The sequence below is a fragment of the Oncorhynchus mykiss genome, chromosome 15 (genome assembly GCF_057628025.1).
Source record: "Oncorhynchus mykiss isolate SJ-2025 chromosome 15, ASM5762802v1, whole genome shotgun sequence".
Classification (NCBI taxonomy): Eukaryota; Metazoa; Chordata; class Actinopteri; order Salmoniformes; family Salmonidae; genus Oncorhynchus; species Oncorhynchus mykiss.
The window spans coordinates 45,961,262-45,985,903 of record NC_143036.1 but is presented as its reverse complement, the minus strand read 5'-3'; the positions used below and the strand labels follow the sequence as shown (position 1 = coordinate 45,985,903).

Below are 24,642 nucleotides of genomic sequence, written 5' to 3'. Positions count from 1 at the left end.
CACTACCCGGGCCATGGGAACCCCCTGCGACAACAAGGAGTCAACGCACTCAGGCGCGACTGGGATACCTTGAGCAACTGATGGCAATGGCGAGATGCGTCCAGATGTGTATCTACAGTGCCTTCAAAAAGTATTCACACCCTTTGACTTTTCCAACATTTTGTTGTGTTACAAAGTGGGATTAAAATGGTTTAATTGTTTATTTTTTGTCAACGATCTACACAAAATACTCTTAATGTCAAAGTGGATATTATTTTTATTTTTTTATTGTTAAGAAATTATGAAAAATACTACTATATCTTGATTGTGTAAGCATTCAACCCCCTGAGTAAGTACATGTTTGAATTACCTTTAGCCGCGATTACAGCTATGAGTCTTTCTGGGTAAGTCTCTGAGAGCATTCCACATCTGGATTGGGCAAACATTTGCCCATTATGTCTTTTTTTTTTTTTATTCAAGCTGTCATATTGGTTGTTGATCATTGCTAGACAACCATTTTCAAGTCTTGCCATAGATTCTAAACCAGATTTAAGTCAAAACTGTAACTCAGCCACTCAGGAACATTCACTGGCTTCTTGGTAAGCAACTCCAGTGTAGATTTGACCTTGTGTTTTATATTATTGCCCTGCTGAAAGGTGAATGTATCTCCCAGTGCCTGGTGGACAGCAGACTGAACCAGATTTTCTTCTAGGATTTTTCCTGTGCTAAACTCCATTCTGTTTCTTTTTTATCCTGAAAAACTCCACAGTCCCTAATGATTACAAGCATACAGATAACATGATGCAGCCACCACTATGCTTGAAAATATAGAGAGTGGTACTAAATGATGTGTTGTATTTTCCTCAAACATAACACTTTGTATTCAGGACAAAAACTTTTGCAGCTTTAATTTAGTGACTTGTTGCAAACGGGATGGAAGACAGTGTCTGATGGATCATTTGGGTGTATTGATACACCATCCAAAGTGTAATTAATAACTTCACCATGCTCAAAGGGATATTCAATGGTCTGCTTTTATTTTTACCCATCTACCAATAGGTGTCCTTCTTTATGAGGCATTGGAGAACCTCCCTGGTCTTTGTGGTTGAATGTGTGTTTGATATTCACTGCTTGACTAAGGGACCTTACAGATTGTATGTGTGGGGGTACAGAGATGAGGTAGTCCTGACAAAATCATGTTAAACACTATAATTGTACACAGAGTGAGTCCATGCAACTTGTGACTTGTTCAGCAAATTTGTAAAAATGTATAAAAACACTACTCCACTTTGACGCCATGGGGTACTTTGTGTAGGCCAGTGGCAAAACATCTACATCTAAGGCTGTAACACAACAAAATGTGGAATAAGTCAAAAGGTGTGAATACTTTGGTGAAGGCACTGTATGTAAACCAATTGCTGGGACGCACCGACTGTACTAGCCACCGAAGTGTGAGCATTTTGAACTTGCACTCCTTGAGATGCTTGTCCAAACCACACTTTTCCAGGATGGGACACAGCAATCCATTGCTGTTTGGAACTCGGGAATACAGGTTGTACCAACCGCTCTGTGCTTCAGACATGGGAACCACCCGAATAGCCCGCTTCCAAAGAGAGGAAATCTTCTCTCTCAAAACAGGCGATAGGACCCACCCACGGTGACGCCTTGAATGCCCGCCACTGGGCGGAGCATGCGGTCAACCACCTACGAGACTGCATGGACTCCATAGTTGAGACAAATCAAATTGTATTTGTCACATTCACGTGTTTAGCAGATGTTATTGCGGATGTAGCGAAATGCTTGTGCTTCTAGTTCTGACAGGGCAGCAATATAGCAATATAATGAAATGTGGCAAAAGGTCGCAAAGTTCAAGGGGGCCGAATACTTTCGCAAGGCACTGTACATATTCTTTATCCCCTTACACGTATGTCTATAAGGTAGTAGTTTTGGAATTGTTAGCTAGATTACTTGTTGGTTATTACTGCATTGTCGGAACTAGAAGCAAAAGCCTTTCCCTACACTCGCATTAACATCTGCTAACCATGTGTATGTGACAAATAAAATTTGATTTGAACACAGACATTCAACTCCCTCCAAAGATGATTTTCTATGGGGTTGAGATCTGGAGACTGGCTAGGCTACTCCAGGACCTTCATTGCCCGGGCGGTGTGTTTGGGATCATTTTCATGCTGAAAGACCCAGCCACGTTTCATCTTCAATGCCCTTGCTGATGGAAGGAGGTTTTCACTCAAAATCTCACGATACATGGCCGCATTCATTCTTTCCTTTACACGGATCAGTCCTCCTGGTCCCTTTGCAGAAAAACAGCCCCAAAGCAGGATGTTTCCACCCCCATGCTTCACAGTAGGTATGGTGTTCTTTGGATGCAACTCAGCATTCTTTGTCCTCCAAACACAACGAGTTGAGTTTACCAAAAAGTTATATTTTGGTTTCATCTGACCATATGACATTCTCCCAATCTTCTTCTGGATCATCCAAATGCTCTCTAGCAAACTTCAGACGGGCCTGGACATGCACTGGCTTAAGCAGGGGGACATGTCTGGCACTGCAGGATTTGAGTCCCTGGCGGCGTAGTGTGTTACTGATGGTAGGCTTTGTTACTTTGGTCCCAGCTCTCTGCAGGTCATTCACTAGGTCCCCCCGTGTGGTTCTGGGATTTTTGCTCACCGTTCTTGTGATCATTTTGACCCCACGGGGTGAGATCTTACGTGGAGCCCCAGATCGAGGGAGATTATCAGTGGTCTTGTATGTCTTCCATTTCCTAATAATTGCTCCCACGGTTGATTTCTTCAAACCAAGCTGCTTACCTATTGCAGATTCAGTCTTCCCAGCCTGGTGCAGGTCTACAATTTTGTTTCTGGTGTCCTTTGACAGCTCTTTGGTCTTGGCCATAGTGGAGTTTGGAGTGTGACTGTTTGAGGTTGTGGACAGGTGTCTTTTATACTGATAACAAGTTCAAACAGGTGCTATTAATACAGGTAACGAGTGGAGGACAGAGGAGCCTCTTAAAGTTACAGGTCTGTGAGAGCCAGAAATCTTGCTTGTTTGTAGGTGACCAAATACTTATTTTCCACCATAATTTGCAAATAAATTCATTAAAGATCCTACAATGTGATTTTCTGGGGGAAAAAAAATCTCATTTTGTCTGTCATAGTTGAAGTGTACCTATGATAAAAACTACAGGCCTCTCTCATCTTTTTAAGTGAGAGAACTTGCACAATTGGTGGCTGACTAAATACACTGCTCAAAAAAATAAAGGGAACACTTAAACAAACTGTCCACTGTGAAATCAAACTGTCCACTTAGGAAGGAACACTGATTGACAATAAATTTCACATGCTGTTGTGCAAATGGAATAGACAACGGGTGGAAATTATAGGCAATTAGCAAGACACCCCCAATAAAGGAGTGGTTCTTCAGGTGGGGACCACAGACCACTTCTCAGTTCCTATGCTTCCTGGCTGATGTTTTGGTCACTTTTGAAAGCTGGCGGTGCTTTCACTCTAGTGGTAGCATGAGACGGAGTCTACAACCCACACAAGTGGCTCAGGTAGAGCAGCTCATCCTGGATGGCACATCAATGCGAGCTGTGGCAAGAAGGTGTGCTGTGTCTGTCAGCGTAGTGTCCAGAGCATGGAGGCGCTACCAGGAGACAGGCCAGTACATCAGGAGACGTGGAGGAGGCCGTAGGAGGGCAACAACCCAGCAGCAGGACCGCTACCTCCGCCTTTGTGCAAGGAGGAGCAGGAGGAGCACTGCCAGAGCCCTGCAAAATGACCTCCAGCAGGCCACAAATGTGCATGTGTCTGCTCAAACGGTCAGAAACAGACTCCATGAGGGTGGTATGAGGGCCCGACGTCCACAGGTGGGGGTTGTGCTTACAGCCCAACACCGTGCAGGACGTTTTTAATTTGCCAGAGAATACCAAGATTGGCAAATTCGCCAATGGCGCCCTGTGCTCTTCACATATGAAAGCAGGTTCACACTGAGCATGTGACAGACGTGACAGTCTGGAGACGCCGTGGAGAACGTTCTGCTGCCTGCAACATCCTCCAGCATGACCGGTTTGGCGGTGGGTCAATCATGGTGTGGGCTGGCATTTCTTTGGGGGACCGCACAGCCCTCCATGTGCTCGCCAGAGGTAGCCTGACTGCCATTAGGTACTGAGATGAGATCCTCAGACCCCTTGTGAGACCATATGCTGGTGCGGTTGGCCCTGGGTTCCTCCTAATGCAAGACAATGCTAGACCTCATGTGGATGGAGTGTGTCAGCAGTTCCTGCAAGAGGAAGGCATTGATGCTATGGACTGGCCCGCCCGTTCCCCAGACCTGAATCCAATTGAGCACATCTGGGACATCATGTCTCGCTCCATCCACCAACGCCACGTTGCATCACAGACTGTCCAGGAGTTGGCGGATGCTTTAGTCCAGGTCTGGGAGGAGATCCCTCAGGAGACCATCCGCCACCTCATCAGGAGCATGCCCAGGCGTTGTAGGGAGGTCATACAGGCACGTGGAGGCCACACACACTACTGAGCCTCATTTTGACTCAGGCCTACATCAAAGTTGGATCAGCCTGTAGTGTGGTTTTCCACTTTAATTTTGAGTGTGACTCCAAATCCAGACCTCCATGGGTTGATAAATTCGATTTCCATTGATAATTTTTGTGTCATTTTGTTGTCAGCACATTCAACTATGTAAAGAAAAAAGTATTTAATACGAATATTTCATTCATTCAGATCTAGGATGTGTTATTTTAGTGTTCCCTTTATTTTTTTGAGCAGTGTACTTTTTTGCCCCACTGTAAGCTCTGCAGGTGGACATATTAGGAATGTTTGAGAACCACACAAATAGCCAACTAATGGACAGTTCCCTGCTCCACTCTCTCGCTGGGTGGCTGGTAGCCTAGGTCATGTCTGCCTCACCGCTCACATAGCCTAATGGAAAACACAACAAGCTCCTGGGTTTATAAAATAATAATATTATCTTAATTTAAAACATTTCCGACCTGCAATATAATTGTTCTGAATCGCGAGCCGACCTGCGAGTTGAAAGAATGTTTTCATTCCACCTGCCAGCTGATTTATTTGCAGCTCAACCGCAGGAAAATCATGTGTATCCAACCCAATGCAGGACTCTACCTCAATCAGACAGTCCAGACTGTCTGATTGTCCCAGACAGTCCTATCAAAATTATTGCTTTTTAAAATACTTTCTGCTAAGACGTTATATTTGACCATTTCAATTGTAAACAATCACAGAAGGCACTTAATTGTTACCCAGAAATGATAAACACAGCTGCATTATACCTTAAAAGTCTGAGTATGATGACCAACGCAGTAGTACATGTCTATTTATGATACTTTAATACTTAAGGCATCCTCCATGCATAAAACATATTTATTTGCATTTCTTTAGCTTCTTCCCTTCCCCTGGAGAAAACACTCACTCTTTGACAGCGTAAATGAAGACTATGTCCGTCACGATGACAGAGAGCCTCTGGAAAAGGATGGTAGCAGGACTGGTGTAGAGGAGATTCTGCACCACCAGCATCTCCTTGTCAAAATGCTGAGCCACGTGGGACAGGCTATACTCAAACCAGGCGAACAAAGGAGGGTAGTCCAGGGTCCACTCTGAGGTGTTCTACACAGAAAGACAAAAACACAGTCATAAACATTTGTATTCTATAGGTAAAATTTGACTTCCGACAGGCAATGCTCCCTCTATTTTGTGGGGGCAGTGAGCAAATTTTAGGTCTGATGAGCGCAAACTTGAACATTGTGAAAATTCTGTGCATCTTCCAGCGTGCGTTTACCTTGACCACTGAAGCTGTACCCATTTTAAGTTACAGTTTCAGAAAGTAGTCAAGTAGGCTACTGGGGATGATCATAATGTAGGCCTACCAGAGTGGCCTACCGTCAGAAACAATAGAGAAATGCATTCCATTCCATAGCATGGAAATAGCTGTTCTATCATTCAGCCTACAGTGGCCAATGTGTGGTGTTCAATGTAGGCCTACATTCCATGAAACTTTTGGGAAAAAAACATGCAGGGCTTGACATTAACCTGTTTATCCACTTGTCTTTCAGACAAGGAGGTGATTGAAAATGTTGTTGCGTTGTTTGATTCAAGAAACCACTTTATAAAATACATTATTCCCATACCATTATTACAGTGAATCAGACAAATGATGCTACCCTCTGCCTATTGGCTACTTAGCTTATTCATGCCTGTCTCAAAATACAACACTGCCCCTTTAAGACCAAAAAAAAGCTCTTTACCCAACTCACTTTTCAAAGATGTCTAGAAATGTACACATTTTGTGCTCTTGTAAGAAGCAATCACACCCCCATTGCTTACTACAAATTATCTATAACTGGGATAATAACTTACTAACTAGCAAAGGATATGAACAAATGTGCACACGTGGCTACATGCAGCTCTTGCTTTGATCTCAAAACAAACTTATCTACTCACGACCACTTATGCAGTAAACACATTCCAGTTCAAAGTGAATGGCACAGATGCATTATGGCAATGGTCTATTTGCATATAGGCCTGAGTCATGCCTGTCAATGCTATAGAATCCTACTCCAAAGCGTTCTGCCTACAACTAAATCTCTTGCTTAGTTAGTTTTGCACAGTTTCGGTATGTTGCATTATGTTTCAAGTCTGAGCATGATGACCAATGTTGTACATGTCTATTTATGAGAAAGTGGCTAATGTTGCGTTGATTCCACCACTGCCTACATGTACATGTTATGTCAATTACCTCGACTAACCTGTGCCCCCGCACATTGACTCTGTACCGATTCAATTACAATTCCCACAGTAAAGGGAAACATTGGTTGTCTTAACTAAGGGGTTCAATCTCATGCTTCTATGCGATGGCTGATATATATTTTTTTGCGATGGCGGATATTTAGAGGGAACATTGCCGACAGGTGGCGTCACTCCTACGCGACGCTCTTCCCTCAATCTCTGTTTGATTTCGTCACTCTATCTGGCGTAAAATAATGATTTCGCTATAGGATTTGTAGCTAGAAATAGCAATTAAGGGGTGAGTGACACTTTTATACATGCATAATATATGATTTGTATGTATGTACGCATGCATGTACAAACCTCATGGTACCATTTTGACACAGGAAGGCTGTGAGTGATGGCGAGCCAGTTCCTGTGAACCTCAAAGTCTGTGGAATGACTGAAATATCCAGAAAACACCGTCATAGTCAACAACACAACACCACAACACAACACAATGTACCTCTGTTAAAAAAAACGTTAGTTAGTTAGATAGTTAGTTATAGGACAGTGTAGTTAGGAGTTTTTGATGCTCTTATGACATTTTCCTGATGAGAATAAATGCCCTAACCACTTATTTATAGTTAGTTTATAGTTATGTGTATAAACGTGTATGGTTGAATAACTTTTTCAATACAGTGGCAAAGCTGCCAATGCAGTTATCAAGCTAACGCTAGCTAGCGACACAACTAATCAATGAAGTGGAACAGATACGATACCTTGAAATATGCATGTTTAGAAATCTATAATAAATTATTTGAATGTTTCACTTACTATGCGTTTATCAAAATACATTTCAGGAAAGAAACGCCGAGTGCTAATGCAGGAAACCAACTCCAGTCGTCTGCTCTGGGCGTCGCCATGACACTTTTTGGGGGGGTTTGTAAAAATAAACTTTATTGAGATGTACAGTATTTTGATGTACAGTATCGGTAGGCTCTGTTACGCGGTCCTCCCCGCAATCACATTGTCAAATTAGCACATTCAATTATACAAACAAAGCAAAAGAAGACCAGTAGAAATATTGAATTGTTAGCTAGATATGGACCGTCACCGTGCGGAAATAGTCAAATGTTGCGCAACGTTGAAGAAAAACTTCGTAGGCTGCAATACGTGCAATAAACGCTTGCTTGTCCTCTGTGTATGAGTCGAGGTGGGATAGATATCACACTGTGTACTTCAACATATAGATAACACATGTGTAATACAACTCAGATCGTAAGAGTGTTGTAACTAAAAGAGAATTTGTTGCTCCGTGAGTTTCAAAGTCTCCGTGTCTGGGGCGATGACCAGTGTAAACAGACACTGTGTAACTCTTTTCCGGTCAGTATTTCGGCACTGTCAGAGGCATCTGAACAATGGCACATACTGGGGAACACAGAGTTGGAGAGGTAAGCGTTTTGGTATATTAGTAATCTTGCAGGTAATTACTCTATACATGTGTACTAACGCTGAGGGGTTGTGTTGAATGCGGAAGACACATTTCAATTTATTTGAATGCATTCAGTTGTGCAAGTGGCTAGGTATACTCCTTTCCTTTGCTATTAACCATTGCAGGCCTAGCTTTTGTTTACTACACAAGTGTGCACAAGTTTATTATCCTTAACGAAACGTGTGTCTATTTATTAGCCAAGAATTCTCAAATCCACACTGCTCAATGAAGTTGAGTGGCAAGGCGTTTAGTTAGATTAGATTCGTTTTTGGCGGAGTTTAGCTAGCCTCCCAGCTAGCGCAGTGGATCTGGACCGATTCCGGCTGAGAGTCAGGCTCGGCCGACGTCACGTGGCCACTTTAGGCATATTACGTATGGCTAGGATGCGGGGATTGAGCTCCGGTTGATTCAGGTGAGAGATATCTGGCCCAAATATATTACAATTAACATTTAAGATTCCTGTTTAAGTAGTATAGTATTTTGATACTTTGTGGGTGGAGGCTCCAGAGTGGTGCAGCGGTCTAAGACACTGCATCAATGCATTCGGAAGAGGGCCGCTTCAGGGCCAATTCCTCATTGCTAGCTGGGCTACCAATGACTACATTGAGTCGTTATTATTCAATGCTTGTAAAAATCCCCCAAAATGTTTTTTGTAAGATTTTATAAACAATACAAAACAAACGACAACATCATACATCAGCACACACCACACATCTCCAGCCCCCACATCACTTTCCACCACATGGCCTGAAACTGCACCATTTTGTTTCACTCCATAGCCCACGCACTTTCAATTTAAAAAAGTAAATAAATCATAAGATTTTCCATTGTGTTAATGATGGTGGGTTGATTGATTTCTACGGTTTTAGTATACATTTTTTTTTGTCCAACCCATTGGGTATCTCACTACACCCCCATAGGCCATGTCTTGAAATATGCAGACAGTAAGTTTACATAGGAATACTTCTGACAGCCAACTTTCTAGCTCCGTCTACAACAGACTTTATTTACCTAATTTTCAACAGAAATATGGGTGGGGTCTGTTTGTTTTTTATGGGGGACTTAAGCACTTCCGGCCAATAGTTCAAAGCTAGCTAGCTCACTATTTATTTGTTTTGTTTTATTTCACCAGGTAGGCTAGTTGAGAACAAGTTCTCATTTGCAACTGCGACCTGGCCAAGATAAAGCAAATTGCAATCTAAATCGCTATCGCTTCTCACAACTTCCCAAACATGAACTCATGCAAAACTGGCATTTTATGTTCGGTAAGGGGATTCCATAATAACTGGCATAAATGGAAGCTGTTCATGGAGGAGTGTTTTTTTTTGAGTGAGTGCAGTTGTTGGGTGTCTTTTGATATGCACCCACCTCCTAAGGAGGATGAGTCTCTTTGGCTTTGGCTCAAAGCATTGAACTTGAAGAAACCACCAAACTGACCCAACGTCTGTTCCTATCACTTCGTGGACAAGAGGCCAACTGAAGAGCATCCCTTCCCTGAGAAGTGGCTGGGCTATGATACTCCAGTACAGACCAGAAAGTGACATCTCATCAGGTCATCAACACATACAGGTAGTTGTTAGCTAGCTGCTACTTGCTAGCTATTATCACAGATAGGGTGTCCTGAATCAGGCAGGAGTTAGTTAGCTAACTTAACTAGCTAGCTTAGCTATGTTAAGACTCCTAAGTCTTAACATACTGTAGCTATATAATTGTTGCCTAGCTAACACAGTTAGCTAGCTTGAGGGCAGCCCAACTTGATACAGTGTTGCTAGCTTACTAGTCTAGCTAGTTAAAACAAACAAAATATATATATATAACCAAGTAGGCTAGTTGAGAACAAGTTTGTCTAACTTAGTTAGTCCCTATATTGTTAGCTATCCAAAACTTCTGTCTGACAATGTCTCCCCCATGCCATGATTATCCCCATCCTTGCTGGCATGCCACTGGTAATGCTCAGTGTAACTACCTAAATTATTAAACATTATCTCAAGTCTTTTCTTTTTTAACCTAACCCATGACCAGTAGGCTGTCTGTGTATTTTATTTTGTTAAACTTGTGGCCTCTTTTTTTTTGACAGATGAAGACAACTCTGGTGATGCAGTCTCTTATCTGAGTGTACCAATGCCACCGCAGTGTAAAGATGCTGATACTCAATGGGAAGTTTCAGCACTGACTGAACACAGCTAAGTATCAAGAGAACCAGTCAACAAGCCCACCTGCCACAAACAAACCCAATGTGGTGGTGCAGAGCCATTGACCCATACCATCCTGAAGAATGACATTAGCTCAGTGTTGTATACTGGCCATCCTTTTCTTTGACCATGTAGCATTTCTGCAGAGTGCATATCAGTGATCAAATACTCTTAACCTTGATGAAGCTGAATCTACTCCAGGGTGATCTTGCTGAACGCTTTGTGTCCCAGGGAGTAGTGTAGCACTCTCTTAGTTCCCCAACACCACTTGCATCATCGACTGCTCTGAAACCACTCTTCAGAAAGCACACAACATTGATTCCAGAGGGAAGTCATACAGCCACTATTAGTCCAGCAATACTCTCCAGTATTTGGTGGCCATTGCGCCATGTTAGTTTCTCCTGCATATGGAGGCAGATGCAGTGACAAGATCATCACCCAAAACTCTGGCTTCCTGGTATACCTTAGGTCTGGCGATGAAGTTATGACAGACAGGGGTTTCACCATCTGAGATCTACTGAATGAGAGGAAGGTAAACCTTGCCATACCAGCCTTCACTCAGAAAGGAAGCCACAAGCACGAGAAGGATAGCTAATGTGCATATTCATGTTGAGAGTTATCAGACAACTCCAAGGTGTCCTCAGCATCGGTGCAGCACTTGCTAACATGCAGAGTGAGATCATCCATGAGGATGCCGAGTGAGCAGTGAGAATGTTCATACATCTGAAATGTAACTTTATACACTCATTTCACCCACATGAGATACTGTGTGTGTACAGTGCATCTGGAAAGTATTTAGACCCTTTGACATTTTCCACATTTTGTTACAGCCTAATTCTAAAATTGAGAAAATGTTCTCTCTCGTCGATCTACACACAATAGCCCACAATGACCAAGCAAAATTAAGTTGTATACATTTTTGCAAATGTATACAAATATGCATTTTTGCAAATGTATACAAAAACAACTGAAATATCACATTTACATAAGTATTCAGACTCTTTACTCAGTACTTTGTTGAAGCACCTTTGGCAGCAATTACAGCCTCAAGTTTTCTTGGGTATGACGCTACAGGCTTGGCACACTACTGTTTGGGAAGTTTCTCCCATTCTTCTCTGCAGATCCTCTCAAGTTCTGTCAGGTTGGATGGGGAACGTCGCTGCACCGCTATTTTCAGGTCTCTCTAGAGATGTTCCATCGGGTTCAAGTCCGGGCTCTGGCTGGGCCACTCAAGGACATTCAGAGACTTGTCCCGAAGCCAATCCTGTTGGAAGGTGAACCTTCACCCCAATCTGAGGTCCTGAGCGCTCTGGAGCAGGTTTTCATCAAGGATCTCTCTGTACTTTGCTCCGTTCATCTTTCCCTCGATCCTGACTAGTCTCCCAGTCCCTGCTTCACCATAGAGATGGTGCCAGGTTTCCTCCAGACTTGACGCTTGGCATTCAAGCCAAATAATTCAAAATTTGGTTTCATTATACCAGAGAATCTTGTTTCTCATGGTCTGAGAGTCTTTAGGTGCCTTTTGGAAAACTCTAAGCGGGCTGTCATGTACCATTTACTAAGGAGTGGCTTCCGTCTGGCCGCTCTACCATAAAAGCCTGATTAGTGGAGTGCTGCAGTGATGGTTGTCCTTCTGGAAGGTTCTCCCATCTCCACAGAGGAACTCTGGAGCTCAATTAGAGTGACCATTCTGCTCTCGGTCACCTCCCTGACCAAGGCCCTTCTCCCCCGATTGCTCAGTTTGGTCAGGCGGCCAGCTCTAGGAAGTCTTGGTCTTTCCAAACTTCCATTTAAGAATGATGGAGGTTACTGTGTTCTTGGGGACCTTCAATGCTGCATACATTTTTTTTTGGTACCCTTCCCCACATCTGTGCCTCGACACAATCCTGTCTCGGACCTCTACAGTTTTTGTTCTGACATGCACTGTCAACTGTGGGACCTTATATAGACAGGTGTGCCTTTCCAAATCATGTCTAATCAACTGAATTTACCACAGGTGGACTCCAATCAAGTTGTAAAAACATCAAGGATGAGCAATGGAAACAGGGGTCTCATAGTAAAGGCTCTGAATACTTATGTAAATAAGGTATTTCTAGTTTTTCTTTTTAATAAATTAAACATTTCTAAAACGGTTTTCGCTTTGTCATTATGGGGTATTGTGTGTAGATTGATGAGAAAAAATATCAATTTTAGAATAAGGCTGTAACTGAACAAAATGTGGAAAAGGGGAAGGGGTCTGAACTTTCCGAATGCAATGTATATTTTTTACTATTTAATCTGAATCATTTGTATGTTCCTACATTTGAAATGTACTGTAACTTTGCATGTTTCTGATAATTACAGGCATCCACTAGGTGCCGCTATCATGCCTTCTTAAATATATTTACAATACATTTTCTTCAACACCAAAATGTCTAACACACCAAGAGGGAAGACAACTGTTTATCAAGTGCCAGCCACACTGTTTTCTTAATTTGTGCACTTGAAAACCAGAATCAAACAGGAAACACATTTGAAACCCTTCGACATGCCTTGTCCTTCATTTCAAAAAGTTAAGGAACAAAGAAAATGTCAAGTGCAATTTCAGTGTTTTTTTAACACCATCATTTTCCAAGTGTAAGATGAGTTACGGTATGTTCGCATAATAAGTTAATGAAGTGTCATTATGAAAAGAAAGCGCTATGCAAGGTTCAATAAAAATATTCATAAATCATAAGGAGTTATCCTTAGGCATTAGATAAACATGTATGAAGAGAGCTGTACAAGGCAAGACAAAAAAAACACCAAGAATTATGCAAATATAATCAGGTAAATGTGTATATGAAGAGAGCTGTGGGGAAAAAAACACCAAGAGTTATGCTTGGATAATAAGTTAGAGCTGACAGAGAGCTTTACAATGCTCAAAATATAAGAACTATTCAAAAACACAGAAGTATTAGGCACGAGCCTAAATACCACAGATTAACATATTTGGACCACAGAGTTAGTCTGCCTAACTAAAACTCATCTATCCTTGGCAGCATGTGTGAAATAGAATACCTTCAGTTTAGAGAGAACATCAGCACAGAACTTCACATCAAACGGCACATCAATAACAACCTGCTCGGATAGAGCCAGACAAGCAGTTTACATCTCACCAGTCCTGTGCAGAACATGCCCATTTGCACCTTCATGTAATACCCAAGGGCTCCATTAGGTTGCAGCTGAGGAATCCCATCCATCACATCTGTTAGTTAGCCAGAGAACAGTTTAGTCAGAGACTCACATTTCTTACTCACAACAGGACATTTGATTTCTAGAATTTCTTGAGAGTTTAACACTATCTGGGCTTGCAGAAAGCCATGGCTCGTCACTCACTACTGTGCCTCTACTCTCCTGACTAAACCCACAACTCTCCATCCATGTGTAGGCAACCTGCTCATTCTCCTTGCCATATGTGGTTGCTGAGTTCCCATGGAACCTTGGGAAGAGATGCTCCCGCGCAAAGTTGTCTGGATTTGTTGAGGTGCGCACGGGAACCTTTGCCGACTACAACGCATGGGATGCACTCTGTGCTTTAGTGACCTCCTAAAGGCTGGCACATTTACACTCCTCCAGCTTAACATCAACGTCATAAAATGACAAGCGTTTCTGACACTGCATGTTGATGCCATGTTCACCATGAGGCAGCTGGAGCTGTGTGGCTGCTGCTGGAACATGAGGACTGTTTGGTTTAGCTTTTATGCACTTGTGCAGATGGCTCCCCACTGGAACATTGGCCCCTTCCAAACTCTTTTTAAATATGTTGTGTGAGTAGTACACAGGTTGTATGGAGAATGCTGGTTGAGAACTTGTCACTTGGTTTGTGACGTTTGCCACAGATCTCGCTCAACCTTTTTGGGGATAGATTTGGCTGCGTCGCTGAGTTCCACTGGCATTGCTCATTTGTACAGGACACCCCTGTCAATCCGCCGCACACAGCATTCTGCACCTTCAACAATCAACTACTGTTAATCAATTACAGTACAGAACACTAGTTTACATGGTGTTCACGGTTGACTAGTTACACAGTTTTTTTTTCACTAGTAGGTTTAGGTTATGATGGTGATTTCCTATTTGATTGTAAAATTCACCTTGCTTCTGTACCTACTTCATTGCCTTTCGAGATTAGACTAATATACTTACATAATGAGCCATTGAAACCAAGAACCGTGTGTCCGACGCAGCAAGATTCGTTTAATGGGAAATGCAACCGCAATGCACTTTGACACGTTGTAGGCTAATTATAGGGAGAAGCACCCATTCAGGTCCTTTTTCACAAGTGATTGCAGCAGCTCACCTGGTGGTTAGTGGAAGGAGGCATCAGCATAGACTATCTGCAGCTCATTTTCCAACCTCTTGTTGTCAAAAAAGGGTAAGTCTGGAACAGCGGTGTGAGTTCTCTGTCAGGAAACCCCTCTTGTTTTGAGTACTCTGGAAATGAACCATGATCAAGAACACTTAAAAAGTTGAGGCTCTTCATGTCAGCAAACCTCTGGGTTATGTGTAGTATGATTCCATTGAGTATTTCAAAGTACAGCCGTCGGTATCTGTCCAGGAGGCCATATCAAGAAGCTGATTAAACAGTATGATCTGCACAGGTGCAGCTTGTGCTGGGGACAATAAAAAGCAACTCTAAAATGTGCAGTTTTGTCATGCAAAACAATGCGACAGATATCTCAAGTTGAGGGAGTGTGCAATTGGCATGCTGACTGCAGGAATGTCCCCCGGAGCTATTGCCAGATAATTTAATGTTCACTGCTCTACCATAAGCCGCCTACGTCGTTTTGGAGAATTTCGCAGTATGTCAAACCGACCTCACAACCTCAGACCACGTATATGGCGTTGTGTGGCTGAGCGGGTTTGCTGACGTCAACGTTGTGACCAGAGTGCCCAATGGTGGTGGTGGGGCTAAGGGATGGGCAGACATAAGCTACGGACAATGAACACAATTGCATTTTATCAATTTGAATGCACAGGGATACCGTGACGAGACTGAGGCCCATTGACGTGCCATTCATCCGCCGCCATCACCTCATGTTTCAGCATGATAATGCATGTCCACATGTCACAAGGATCTGTACACAATTCCTGGAAGCGTCCCAGTTCTTCCATGGCCTGCATACTCACCAGACGTGTCACCTATTGAGCATTTTTGGGATGCTCTGAATCGACGTGTATGACAACCGTGTTCCAGTTCCTGCCAATATCCAGCAGCTTCGCACAGAGGAGTGGGACAACATTCCACAGGCCACAATCAATAGCCTGATCAACTCTATGCGAAGGAGATGTGTCACGCTGCATGAGGCAAATGGTGGTCACACCAGATACTGACTGGTTTTCTGATCCACACCCCTACCTTTTTTTTAAAAAGTATCTGTGACCAACAGATGCATATCTGTATTTCCAGTCTTGTGAAATCCATAGATTAGGGCTTAATGAATTTATAAAACATTTCTGATTTCCTAATATGAACTGTAACTCAAAATCTTCAAAATTGTTGCATTTTGCATTTATATTTTTCTTCAGTATAACACCCTTATCTTTGACATAGTGTGCTATGAATGTTAATTGACATTTGCAGGATATGTCTGTGGTGTCATCCACCTGGACTGCAATGTAGGGTGCTGAACTGATCTCACTGTCAACAGGGTTGGGTAGGTTACTTTTTAAATGTAATCCGTTAGTTACTTGTCTAAAATTGTAATCAGTAACGTAACTTTTGGATTACCTAAACTCTAACGTAATCTGATTACTTTCCGTTTCTTTTGGATTACTTCACCTGTAAAACATAAGAAAAAAATATTACCAATTTAACATTTATTGCAGAACCACATTAGAACACATCGCAAAACATTGACAAATGTATTTAAGCCCTGTATACCTGGCTCTATCATTCATCCTTCATCCTGATCTTGTCCATTTACACTTATATGATCTGATCACAGTCAGACCACAATGCATCTTTTACCCGTGTACACCTGTCTAAAAATGTGGGCACAAACACAATGTGCAGGGCAAAGTATACATGTTAAAACCAGGTATAAGTAAGGGCTTAAGTAACATAGATGGTGCTAAACACTTATCCACGGGACACCGGTACAAAAAGGTATGAAAATGTTTCCACTCACTACTGTAAATCGCTCTGGATAAGTGTCTGCTAAATGACTAAAATGAGAAATAGGTAGAATTTTTTTTTTTTTTTTTTTTTTTTTTTTACACATTTAGTCCGAGCTAGGTGCAATAAACCAACATATGGCATTGCAGTAGGCCTATTCTGAAGCTAGCCTACTCAGATGATTGAAGGCAGAAATTGCTGTTGTATTGCAGCAAAAGGACATGCTCTAGATGAGCACCAGGCATCCTGTTTCCACCATAACTGAAAAGACGCTCAACTGGGGCACTGGAGTGTTGTACTTCAGAAACAAGTTCTGGACTATGGGAAACGATTTCAAGGAGTCCAAAGACTTGTCTTTGAGGTTCTTCCTCACCTTGTCCTCTGCAGTGCCACGGGCCCTAGTTGTTGCACATCCGGGGAAAAAAATGTTGTCTTCTGACTCAGACTCATTCTGTGCTCCCTCATCAACCTCTTCGGAGTGTGTGTTCTACATAGAAGCTGTTTCTTGAACTAATGTGCTCTGCATCTCCTCCCTCTTTCCAGGGTTGTGCCAACACAGTCAAAACTTTGTCACTGTAGCAGATGCCATTTTTGCTTCATGGGTGCTTAGCATAGGTCCAAACCGGCGGTCTATAGCCTCAATGACCGCAGTGATGATGTGTACAGAGAATGTCGCAAGAGGTATTTTCTCTGAGAGCTTAGACTTCAAGCTTGTTGTTGGGATAAGAAAGCCAAGAAAAACACTTCTTCTCCCTGAAGATCAATAGAGGATGTGAGTGGCTGTAGGACTGTACTGTACTCCTTGAGAAAAGCAATCTCACGAGGATGTAGTTTGCTGCTCACACCCAGGTCTTCAGATTTGCCCCAGCTGGTCAATGTATAAACATTGGGTTGTTATTTTACCTGAAATGTACAAGGTCCTTTTTTTTGCTGAATCTTCATAGAATTTTGACCCATTTTGAGTCACACAAAATCATGTGCTCTCTACTACGACAATTAATCCACAGATAAAAAGGGAAACAAAGTCAGTTTCTAGTAATCTCTTTTAGTTCTTCTTCTGTGGACTTTATATGGCGGTTGACAACAAACTTTAAAGGTGTGTTACCGCTACTGACTGGAGTGTGGACCTCGTTCATCTTTCAATCACCCCAGAACAAATTAACTAGCAACAGCAAGCTAGCTAGCTAAATGTCCATGAATGTTTCGACCTGGCCCCAAATTAATATAGTTGGTTCAGAATTCGTTTTGATATTTCAACCTGTGTCCTGATCGCGTCTGGTGGGGATAGACAAACTCACCATGCGCACATGTGGAGCTGGTTTGGTCATAATGTCAAGGTTGCTCTTCAAAATTGTGTGATACGTAAGTTTTCATTTTAAACTATCTATATTTGTCAGTCCAAAATTACTTTTTAATTCTGTAATCGAAATAGATGTATTTCCTGTTAAAGTTATTTACAGTTTCTATGCCTTTAGTTTTCCATGTGGCCTAATTTATCGGTGAATTTTGAAACGCTACCCAAGTATTGTTCCATAAGGTTGTGTTGTTAGGAAGTAATATTGGTTCTTGTAGAATGTTTCATTTTCTTCCATTTTGTTATGTTCTTAACAAGTATCGACTGATACTGACTTGATGAAGTCAGAGGTAGGCTACACTCCTCAAAGTCATCACCTCGCCACTCAACTCCATCTGTCTGTCTGTACAGAGTTCCACGTTGCAACACCTGTAGCAGCGTACGACCTGAGGAAAGTGGAGCTGACCCCTCTGGAACAGAGGAAACTGACTTTTGACTCTCATGCCATGGTCATTGAGCTGGAGAGCAATGGTGGGTGCATCATTTTGGACTTGGTCTATAATTCTGCTTCTGTGTTGCATTTTCTGAAATCTATTCTGAAGTGGAAGTCACATCCAGACCAGGAAAGGCAAATAAGGTGATAATTGATCCACAGTGTAATAAAGAAACTGGACACTGTTGTAATGCTGATGATCAAATCTTTAATGATTTCTCTATTTTCAGGCTTTGAAAAGCGCCAAGCAGAAATCATAGTAGCGGCTCTGGTGACTCTAGCAACAGCCAACATGGACATAGTGTACAAAGACATGGTGACTGGAGCACACCAGGTACCACATACACACACCAGATACCACACACAAACACAGCACACCAGGTACCACACACACACCAGGTACAAAACACAGCACACCAGGTACCACACACACCACACTCACAGCAGCCCAGTTACCACACTCAAAGCAAACCAGTTACGACAATCACAGCAGCCAAGGTACCACACACACCACACTCACAGCGGCCCAGTTACCACACCAGTTACCACACACCACACCAGATACCACACTCACAGCAGCCCACTTACCACAATCACACCACACACCAGGTACCACACTCAAAGCAAACCAGGTACCACAATCACAGCAGCCCAGGTACCACACACACCACACTCACAGCAGCCCAGGTACCACAGGCACACACACCACACCAGTTACCACACTCACAGCAACCGAGGTACCATGCACCCCACACTCACAGCAGTCCAGGTACCACACACACACCACTCCAGGTACCACACACACAGCACACCAGGTACCACACTCACAGCACACCAAGTACCACACTCACAGCACACCAAGTACCACACACACCACACCCACAGCATCCCGCTTGCTACCCAAGCTAAAAGAAGACCAGACTATCACTTACACTTGTGACTGCTGGTATGTATGACAGTGTGTGCTTCAGTTACACCCATGGAATTGCAATACTCTGAACCTTCACCCCCACATTACACCCTCTTTCAACCACTCCCTTGTAGGTTGTTTCTGTTGTAAGACACGCCCCGCCCCCCTTCTCTCGCTCTCTCTCCTGTGTATCTTGTTTAGGAGATTGCGCTGCAGCAGATCATGGCTCACCTGGACTCCATCAGGAAAGACATGGTGATCCTGGAGAAGAGTGAGTTTGCCAACCTGCGCTCGGAGAACGCTGTACGTACATAAACCCTTTCCTCCTCCACACAATCACTGCCTGTCTATCTCTCCTGAGCTAACAAGTGCACTAGGGATCTATAATAATAATAATAATAACAATATGCATTCTACATAAACCTGTATGTCTCTCTGCAGAAAATGAAGACAGAGTTGGATCAGATAAGGAACAGGCTGATGGTGAGAAGTGATAACAGAGATCCAAAAAAATACTACCATTATAAATATTTTTATTGATGAACATGTTACCTTTCTTTTTTTTAAATTTTACCCCCTTTTCATGGTATCCAATTGTTAGTAGTTACCATCTTGTCTCATCGCTACAACTCCCGTACAGGCTCGGGAGAGACGAAGGTCGAAAGCCATGCGTCCTCCGAAACACAACCCAACCAAGCCGCACTGCTTCTTAACACAGCGCGCATCCAACCCGGAAGCCAGCCGCACCAATGTGTCGGAGGAAACACCGTGCACCTGGCGACCTTGGTTAGTGTGCACTGCGCCCGGCCCGCCACAGGAGTCGCTGGTGCGCGATGAGACAAGGATATCCCTACCGGCCAAACCCTCCCTAACCCGGACGACGCTAGGCCAAATGTGCGTCGCCCCACGGACCTCCCGGTCGTGGCCGGCTGCGACAGAGCCTGGGCGCGAACCCAGAGTCTCTGGTGGCACATGCGTGTGTCCTGTTCTGGACTATTCAGCAGGAGTGTGGGGTGCTAAGAGGTATTTTAGAAAGGAACATGTCCATAACAGAGCAGTACGTTACTTTTTAGGTGTCCACAAGTTTGCACCTATACTCGCCATAACTGGGGACAGGGGCTGGGAACCCTGTGCGGTGAGATGGAAGGCATGTGTGGTGAGACTATGGAATAGACTGTTGGATATGCCAAATGCCAGAAGAGCTAGTAAAGTTTTTCAATGGGATCTATCTATAGGGGGAACATGGACAACTGAAATGTTTGATCTTTTTCAACAGTCTGACTGTGAACATCTTTACAAAAAAAATAAATTAAGGGAGACATGGATATGATTAAAAAAACAACTGTTGATGCAATATGAAAAAGAATGGGTGGAGGAGATTAATCTTAAACCCAAGTTGAGAACCTTTTGTTTTATTAAGGGTGAATTTGTGTGTGAGTGATATTATGTATAACCTACCTAAAAGCAAGAGATCGCCATGTGCACAGGTAAGATCAGAGATATTGTCTCTGCGTATTGAAACGGGTCAGATCAGGGATATTGTCTCTGCATATTGAAACAGGTCAGATCAGGGATATTTCCTCTGCGTATTGAAACAGGTCAGATTAGGGGTATTTCCTCTGCTTATTGAAAAAGGTTGGTAATTGTGGTGAAATGGAAGAGGAAAGACTAACTATTGTAACCTTGACGAAATAGAGAATGAAACTGATTTTATCCTCTATTGCCCTTTCTACCAAGATATACGCTTGCTCTTATTCCAGAAAGACCACCAGATATACCCTGGCATTATGTGGCTGAACGATGGGGAGAAACTGAAATGTTTTTTTATCCATTGTATATTTCCGTTTGCAAAATATTTAGATAAAGCCTGGAATAAAAGGAAAAATGTCTACCTATAATTAAATTCAAAAAAATATTTAGCTTCTATGTCATAAATGGCACGTGTGTATGTAGAGATTGTGTATAGGCTTGTCTCCCACATAAATCTTCTCTTTGTGCCAGACTGGGTTCAAATGCCTTCTGTTTCTTTATGTATTTATTTATCTCTATATGTTATGCATGTACACTACCGTTCAAAAGTTTAGGGTCACTTAGAAATGTCCTTGTTTTTAAAAGAAAAGCACTTTTTTGTCCATTAAAATAACACCAATACAGTGTAGACATTGTTAATGTTGTAAATGACTATTGCAGCTGGAAACGGAAGATTTTTTTATGGAATTATTAGCAACAATTGTGTTAGCTAATCCAAATGTATCATTTTAAAAGGCTGATTGATCATTAGAAAACCCTTTTGCAATTATGTCAGCACAGCTGAAAACTGTTGTCCTGATTAAAGAAGCAATAAAACTGACCTTCATCTGTGGGTTCGATTACAGGCTCAAAATGGCCAGAAACATAGAACTTACTTCTGAAACTCGTCAGTCTATTCTTGTTTTGAGAAATGAAGGCTATTCCATGTGAAACAGACGCCTCACAAGTCTTCAACTGGCAGCTTCATTAAATAGTACCCGCAAAACACCAGTCTCAACATCAACCGTGAAGAAGCAACCCTGGGACGCTGGCCATCTAGGTAGAGTTCCTCTGTCCAGTGTCTGTGTTCTTTTGCCCATCTTAATCTTTTCTTTTTATTGGCCAGTCTGAGATATGGCTTTTTCTTTGCAACTCTGCCTAGGCGGCCAGCATTCCGGAGTTGCATCTTCACTGTTGACATTGAGCCTGGTGTTTTGCGGGTACTATTTAATGAAGCTGCCAGTTGAGGATTTGTGAGGCATCTGTTTCACAAACTAGACACTAATGTACTTTTGCTCAGTATGGCACCAAGGGCCTCCCACTACTCTTTCTATTCTGGTTAGAGCCAGTTTGCACTGTTCTGTGAAGGGAGTAGTACACAGTGTTGTACAAGATCTTCAGTTTCTTGCCAATTTCTCGCATGTTATAGCCTTCATTTCTCAGAACAAGAATAGACTGAGTTTCAGAAGAAAGTTCTTTGTTTCTGGCCATTTTGAGCCTGTAATTGAACCCACAAATGCTGATGCTCCACATACTCAACTAGTCTAAAGAAGGCCAGTTTTATTGCTTCTTTAAATCAGAATAAAAAAAATTCAGCTGTACTAACATAACAAAAAATTGCAAAAGGGTTTTCTGATGATAAATCAGCATTTTAAAATGATAAACCTGGATTAGCTAACACAACGTGCCATTGGAACACAGGAGTGATGGTTGCTGATAATGGGTCCCTGTACGCCTATGTAGATATTCCATAAAAAATCTGCCGTTTCTAGCTACAATAGTAATTTACAACATTAACAATGTCTACACTGTATTTCTGTTCAATTTGATGTTATTTGAATGGACACTTTTTAAAAAAAACTTTTCTAAGTGACCCCAAACTTTTGACCGGTTGTGTGTGTGTATTCTTTTACTGCTCTATGTATATATTTCTTTGGATAACCTTATTTGCTATTATGTATTGATATTTACCTTACATTTCTCTCTTTATGTGATGCGCAAATAATTATCGTAATGTTTGTGTCAATTAATCCCATAAGGGATGGGTTGCCAATTGGTGATTTGACATGAAAATAAAATGTAATTCATTCACTATATTATTACTGTATGTTCTATGTAATTCTGAGTTATCATCTCATCTGTTTCTTGTTAAACTATAACTTATGAATCATGTAATAGTTTATCAGTAATCTCTGTGGTGCTATCAGATAGCTCAGTGGTTTCTCACTCAGTAAGTACATCATGTGACTTGTGTGGATACATCCAAAATGGCACCCTATTCCCTACATAGTGCACTGCTTTTGGGCCCTGGTCAAACGTAGTGCACTATAAAAGAGAATAAGTTGCCTTTTGGGATGCAAACAATAACTTGTGTATCCTGTTTTCACTTCAGGAGGAGAGTAAGAAGGTCCGAGCTGAGGCCAAGCTGGACATCAACCTGGAGAGGAGCAGGGTCACTGACATGGTGTGTGCGTGCGCATACGCGTGTGATTGATTATTACTCCTGAGACCTTGAATTGACATTCTGCCACATGCTTTCTCTCTCTTTCTCACTGGGCATCTGTCTCTTTATCAGTTTACTGAGCAGGAGAAGAAACTTATGGAGAACAGCACAGAGTTCCACAGGAAGGTAAAATGCCATCTTGTCCATGATGATATTTCTATACTCCCACCACAGGCTATAACAGCTGCATTTCTTTATGGGGCGGATTCCCAGAAACAGATTAAGCCTAGTCCTGTATTAAAAAGCACATTTTAGTCCAGGACTAGGCTTATACCATGTCTGTGAAACCAGCCATATGAGTATAGTAATATGATTCCCTATGTTAATGTTCCCCTTCAGAACGCTGTCATTGACCACGAAACGATGGAGACGACTAAAAAGATTGATCTAGAGGTGGCCTCCCTGAAAACTCTACTGGAGTCGCTGAAGCTGGAAACCATCCGCTACCTTGCAGGTAGTGTGTGTGTGTGCGTACGTTTGTATGCCAAATCAAATGTTATTTGTCACATGCTTCGTACGCAACAGGTCTAGACTAACAGTGAAATGCTTACTCACGGGTCCTTTTCCCACGATGCAGAGTTAAAGATATGTGCTTGTGTGTGTTTGACACATTTTTGTATATTCAACTATTCTTTGAAATATGGTATGAATTTAAGTGGGATTAAGTCATGATATACCCCCCTCTGCTTTTCTTTTTGGTAGCGTCCGTTTTTGCCTGCCTAGCGATTGCCTTGGGATTTTACCGCCTTTGGAAGTGACCGTCTCTGCTGTGGGGGTTTGATTGCATTGTACATAGATCCCACTGGGTGCACACTTGTTAAATCAACGTTGGTTTCATGTCATTTCAATTTCTACTTTTATGTATTTCTACTTTTAAATGGCAATCTAGAGTACATGGAGAGCTAAGACTAAGGCCAAGCATGAGTCATTTAAAATCAATTAATCAACCTATTAAACAAAGTTAATCAGATATATTTTGAACATAACTGTTGAGTGATACAATGTACAATAAACCTATTTATAGGCACTATATCTATAGGTTATACAAATGGCTCAATACTTCCAAGAACTGTATTTGGATATGGATTCCACATGACTTGGAAATAAATAACTTTTCCCAATGAACCACATTTATTGAATACTTCAATCATTGTCCATTCCTGATTTTGATTTCAGTTCATCTTTCATTTCCAAGCTGCCGATAGTGATGCAACAGACTAACACAGAACACAAACCGTCTGCGTGCGTGCGCTATCGTGCATAAATGTATTTTGTCCCCCTACACCAAATGCGATCACCACACGCAGGTTAAAATATCAAAACAAACTGAACCAATGACATTAATTTGGGGACAGGTCGAAAAGCATTAA

The 24,642-nt window shown here is 42.2% G+C and overlaps 2 protein-coding genes across 3 annotated transcripts in view; one reads left to right on the top strand and one right to left on the bottom strand.

Moving 5' to 3' along the window:
- alg8 (ALG8 alpha-1,3-glucosyltransferase) overlaps nt 1-7,897 on the bottom strand; it is a 28,498-nt gene extending 20,601 nt beyond the window's left edge. Inside the window, exons 1-3 of the mRNA XM_090200177.1 lie at nt 7,578-7,897; nt 7,125-7,203; nt 5,449-5,642 (exon numbers count right to left, since the gene is read on the bottom strand). Of these exons, the coding sequence (XP_090056303.1) occupies nt 5,449-5,642; nt 7,125-7,203; nt 7,578-7,666 (362 nt within the window). The 5' untranslated portion in view covers nt 7,667-7,897. The remainder of the gene's footprint in view (nt 1-5,448; nt 5,643-7,124; nt 7,204-7,577) is intronic.
- ccdc90b (coiled-coil domain containing 90B) lies at nt 7,675-24,402 on the top strand. Of its 2 annotated transcripts, XM_021563255.3 has the most exons (9): nt 7,675-8,194; nt 18,269-18,388; nt 18,581-18,684; nt 19,462-19,563; nt 19,702-19,743; nt 23,162-23,233; nt 23,345-23,398; nt 23,612-23,726; nt 23,975-24,402. In XM_021563255.3, exons 1-9 carry the CDS (start codon nt 8,089-8,091, stop codon nt 24,028-24,030), a joined length of 771 nt encoding a protein of 256 aa, XP_021418930.1. In that variant the 5' UTR covers nt 7,675-8,088; the 3' UTR covers nt 24,031-24,402. The 2 variants fall into 2 exon arrangements, with proteins under 2 accessions (XP_021418930.1, XP_036800287.2); XM_036944392.2 differs by lacking the exons at nt 23,162-23,233; nt 23,345-23,398; nt 23,612-23,726; nt 23,975-24,402 and adding an exon at nt 19,901-22,863 and having other exon boundaries at nt 7,702-8,194.
- The last annotated feature ends 240 nt before the right edge of the window (nt 24,403-24,642 follow it).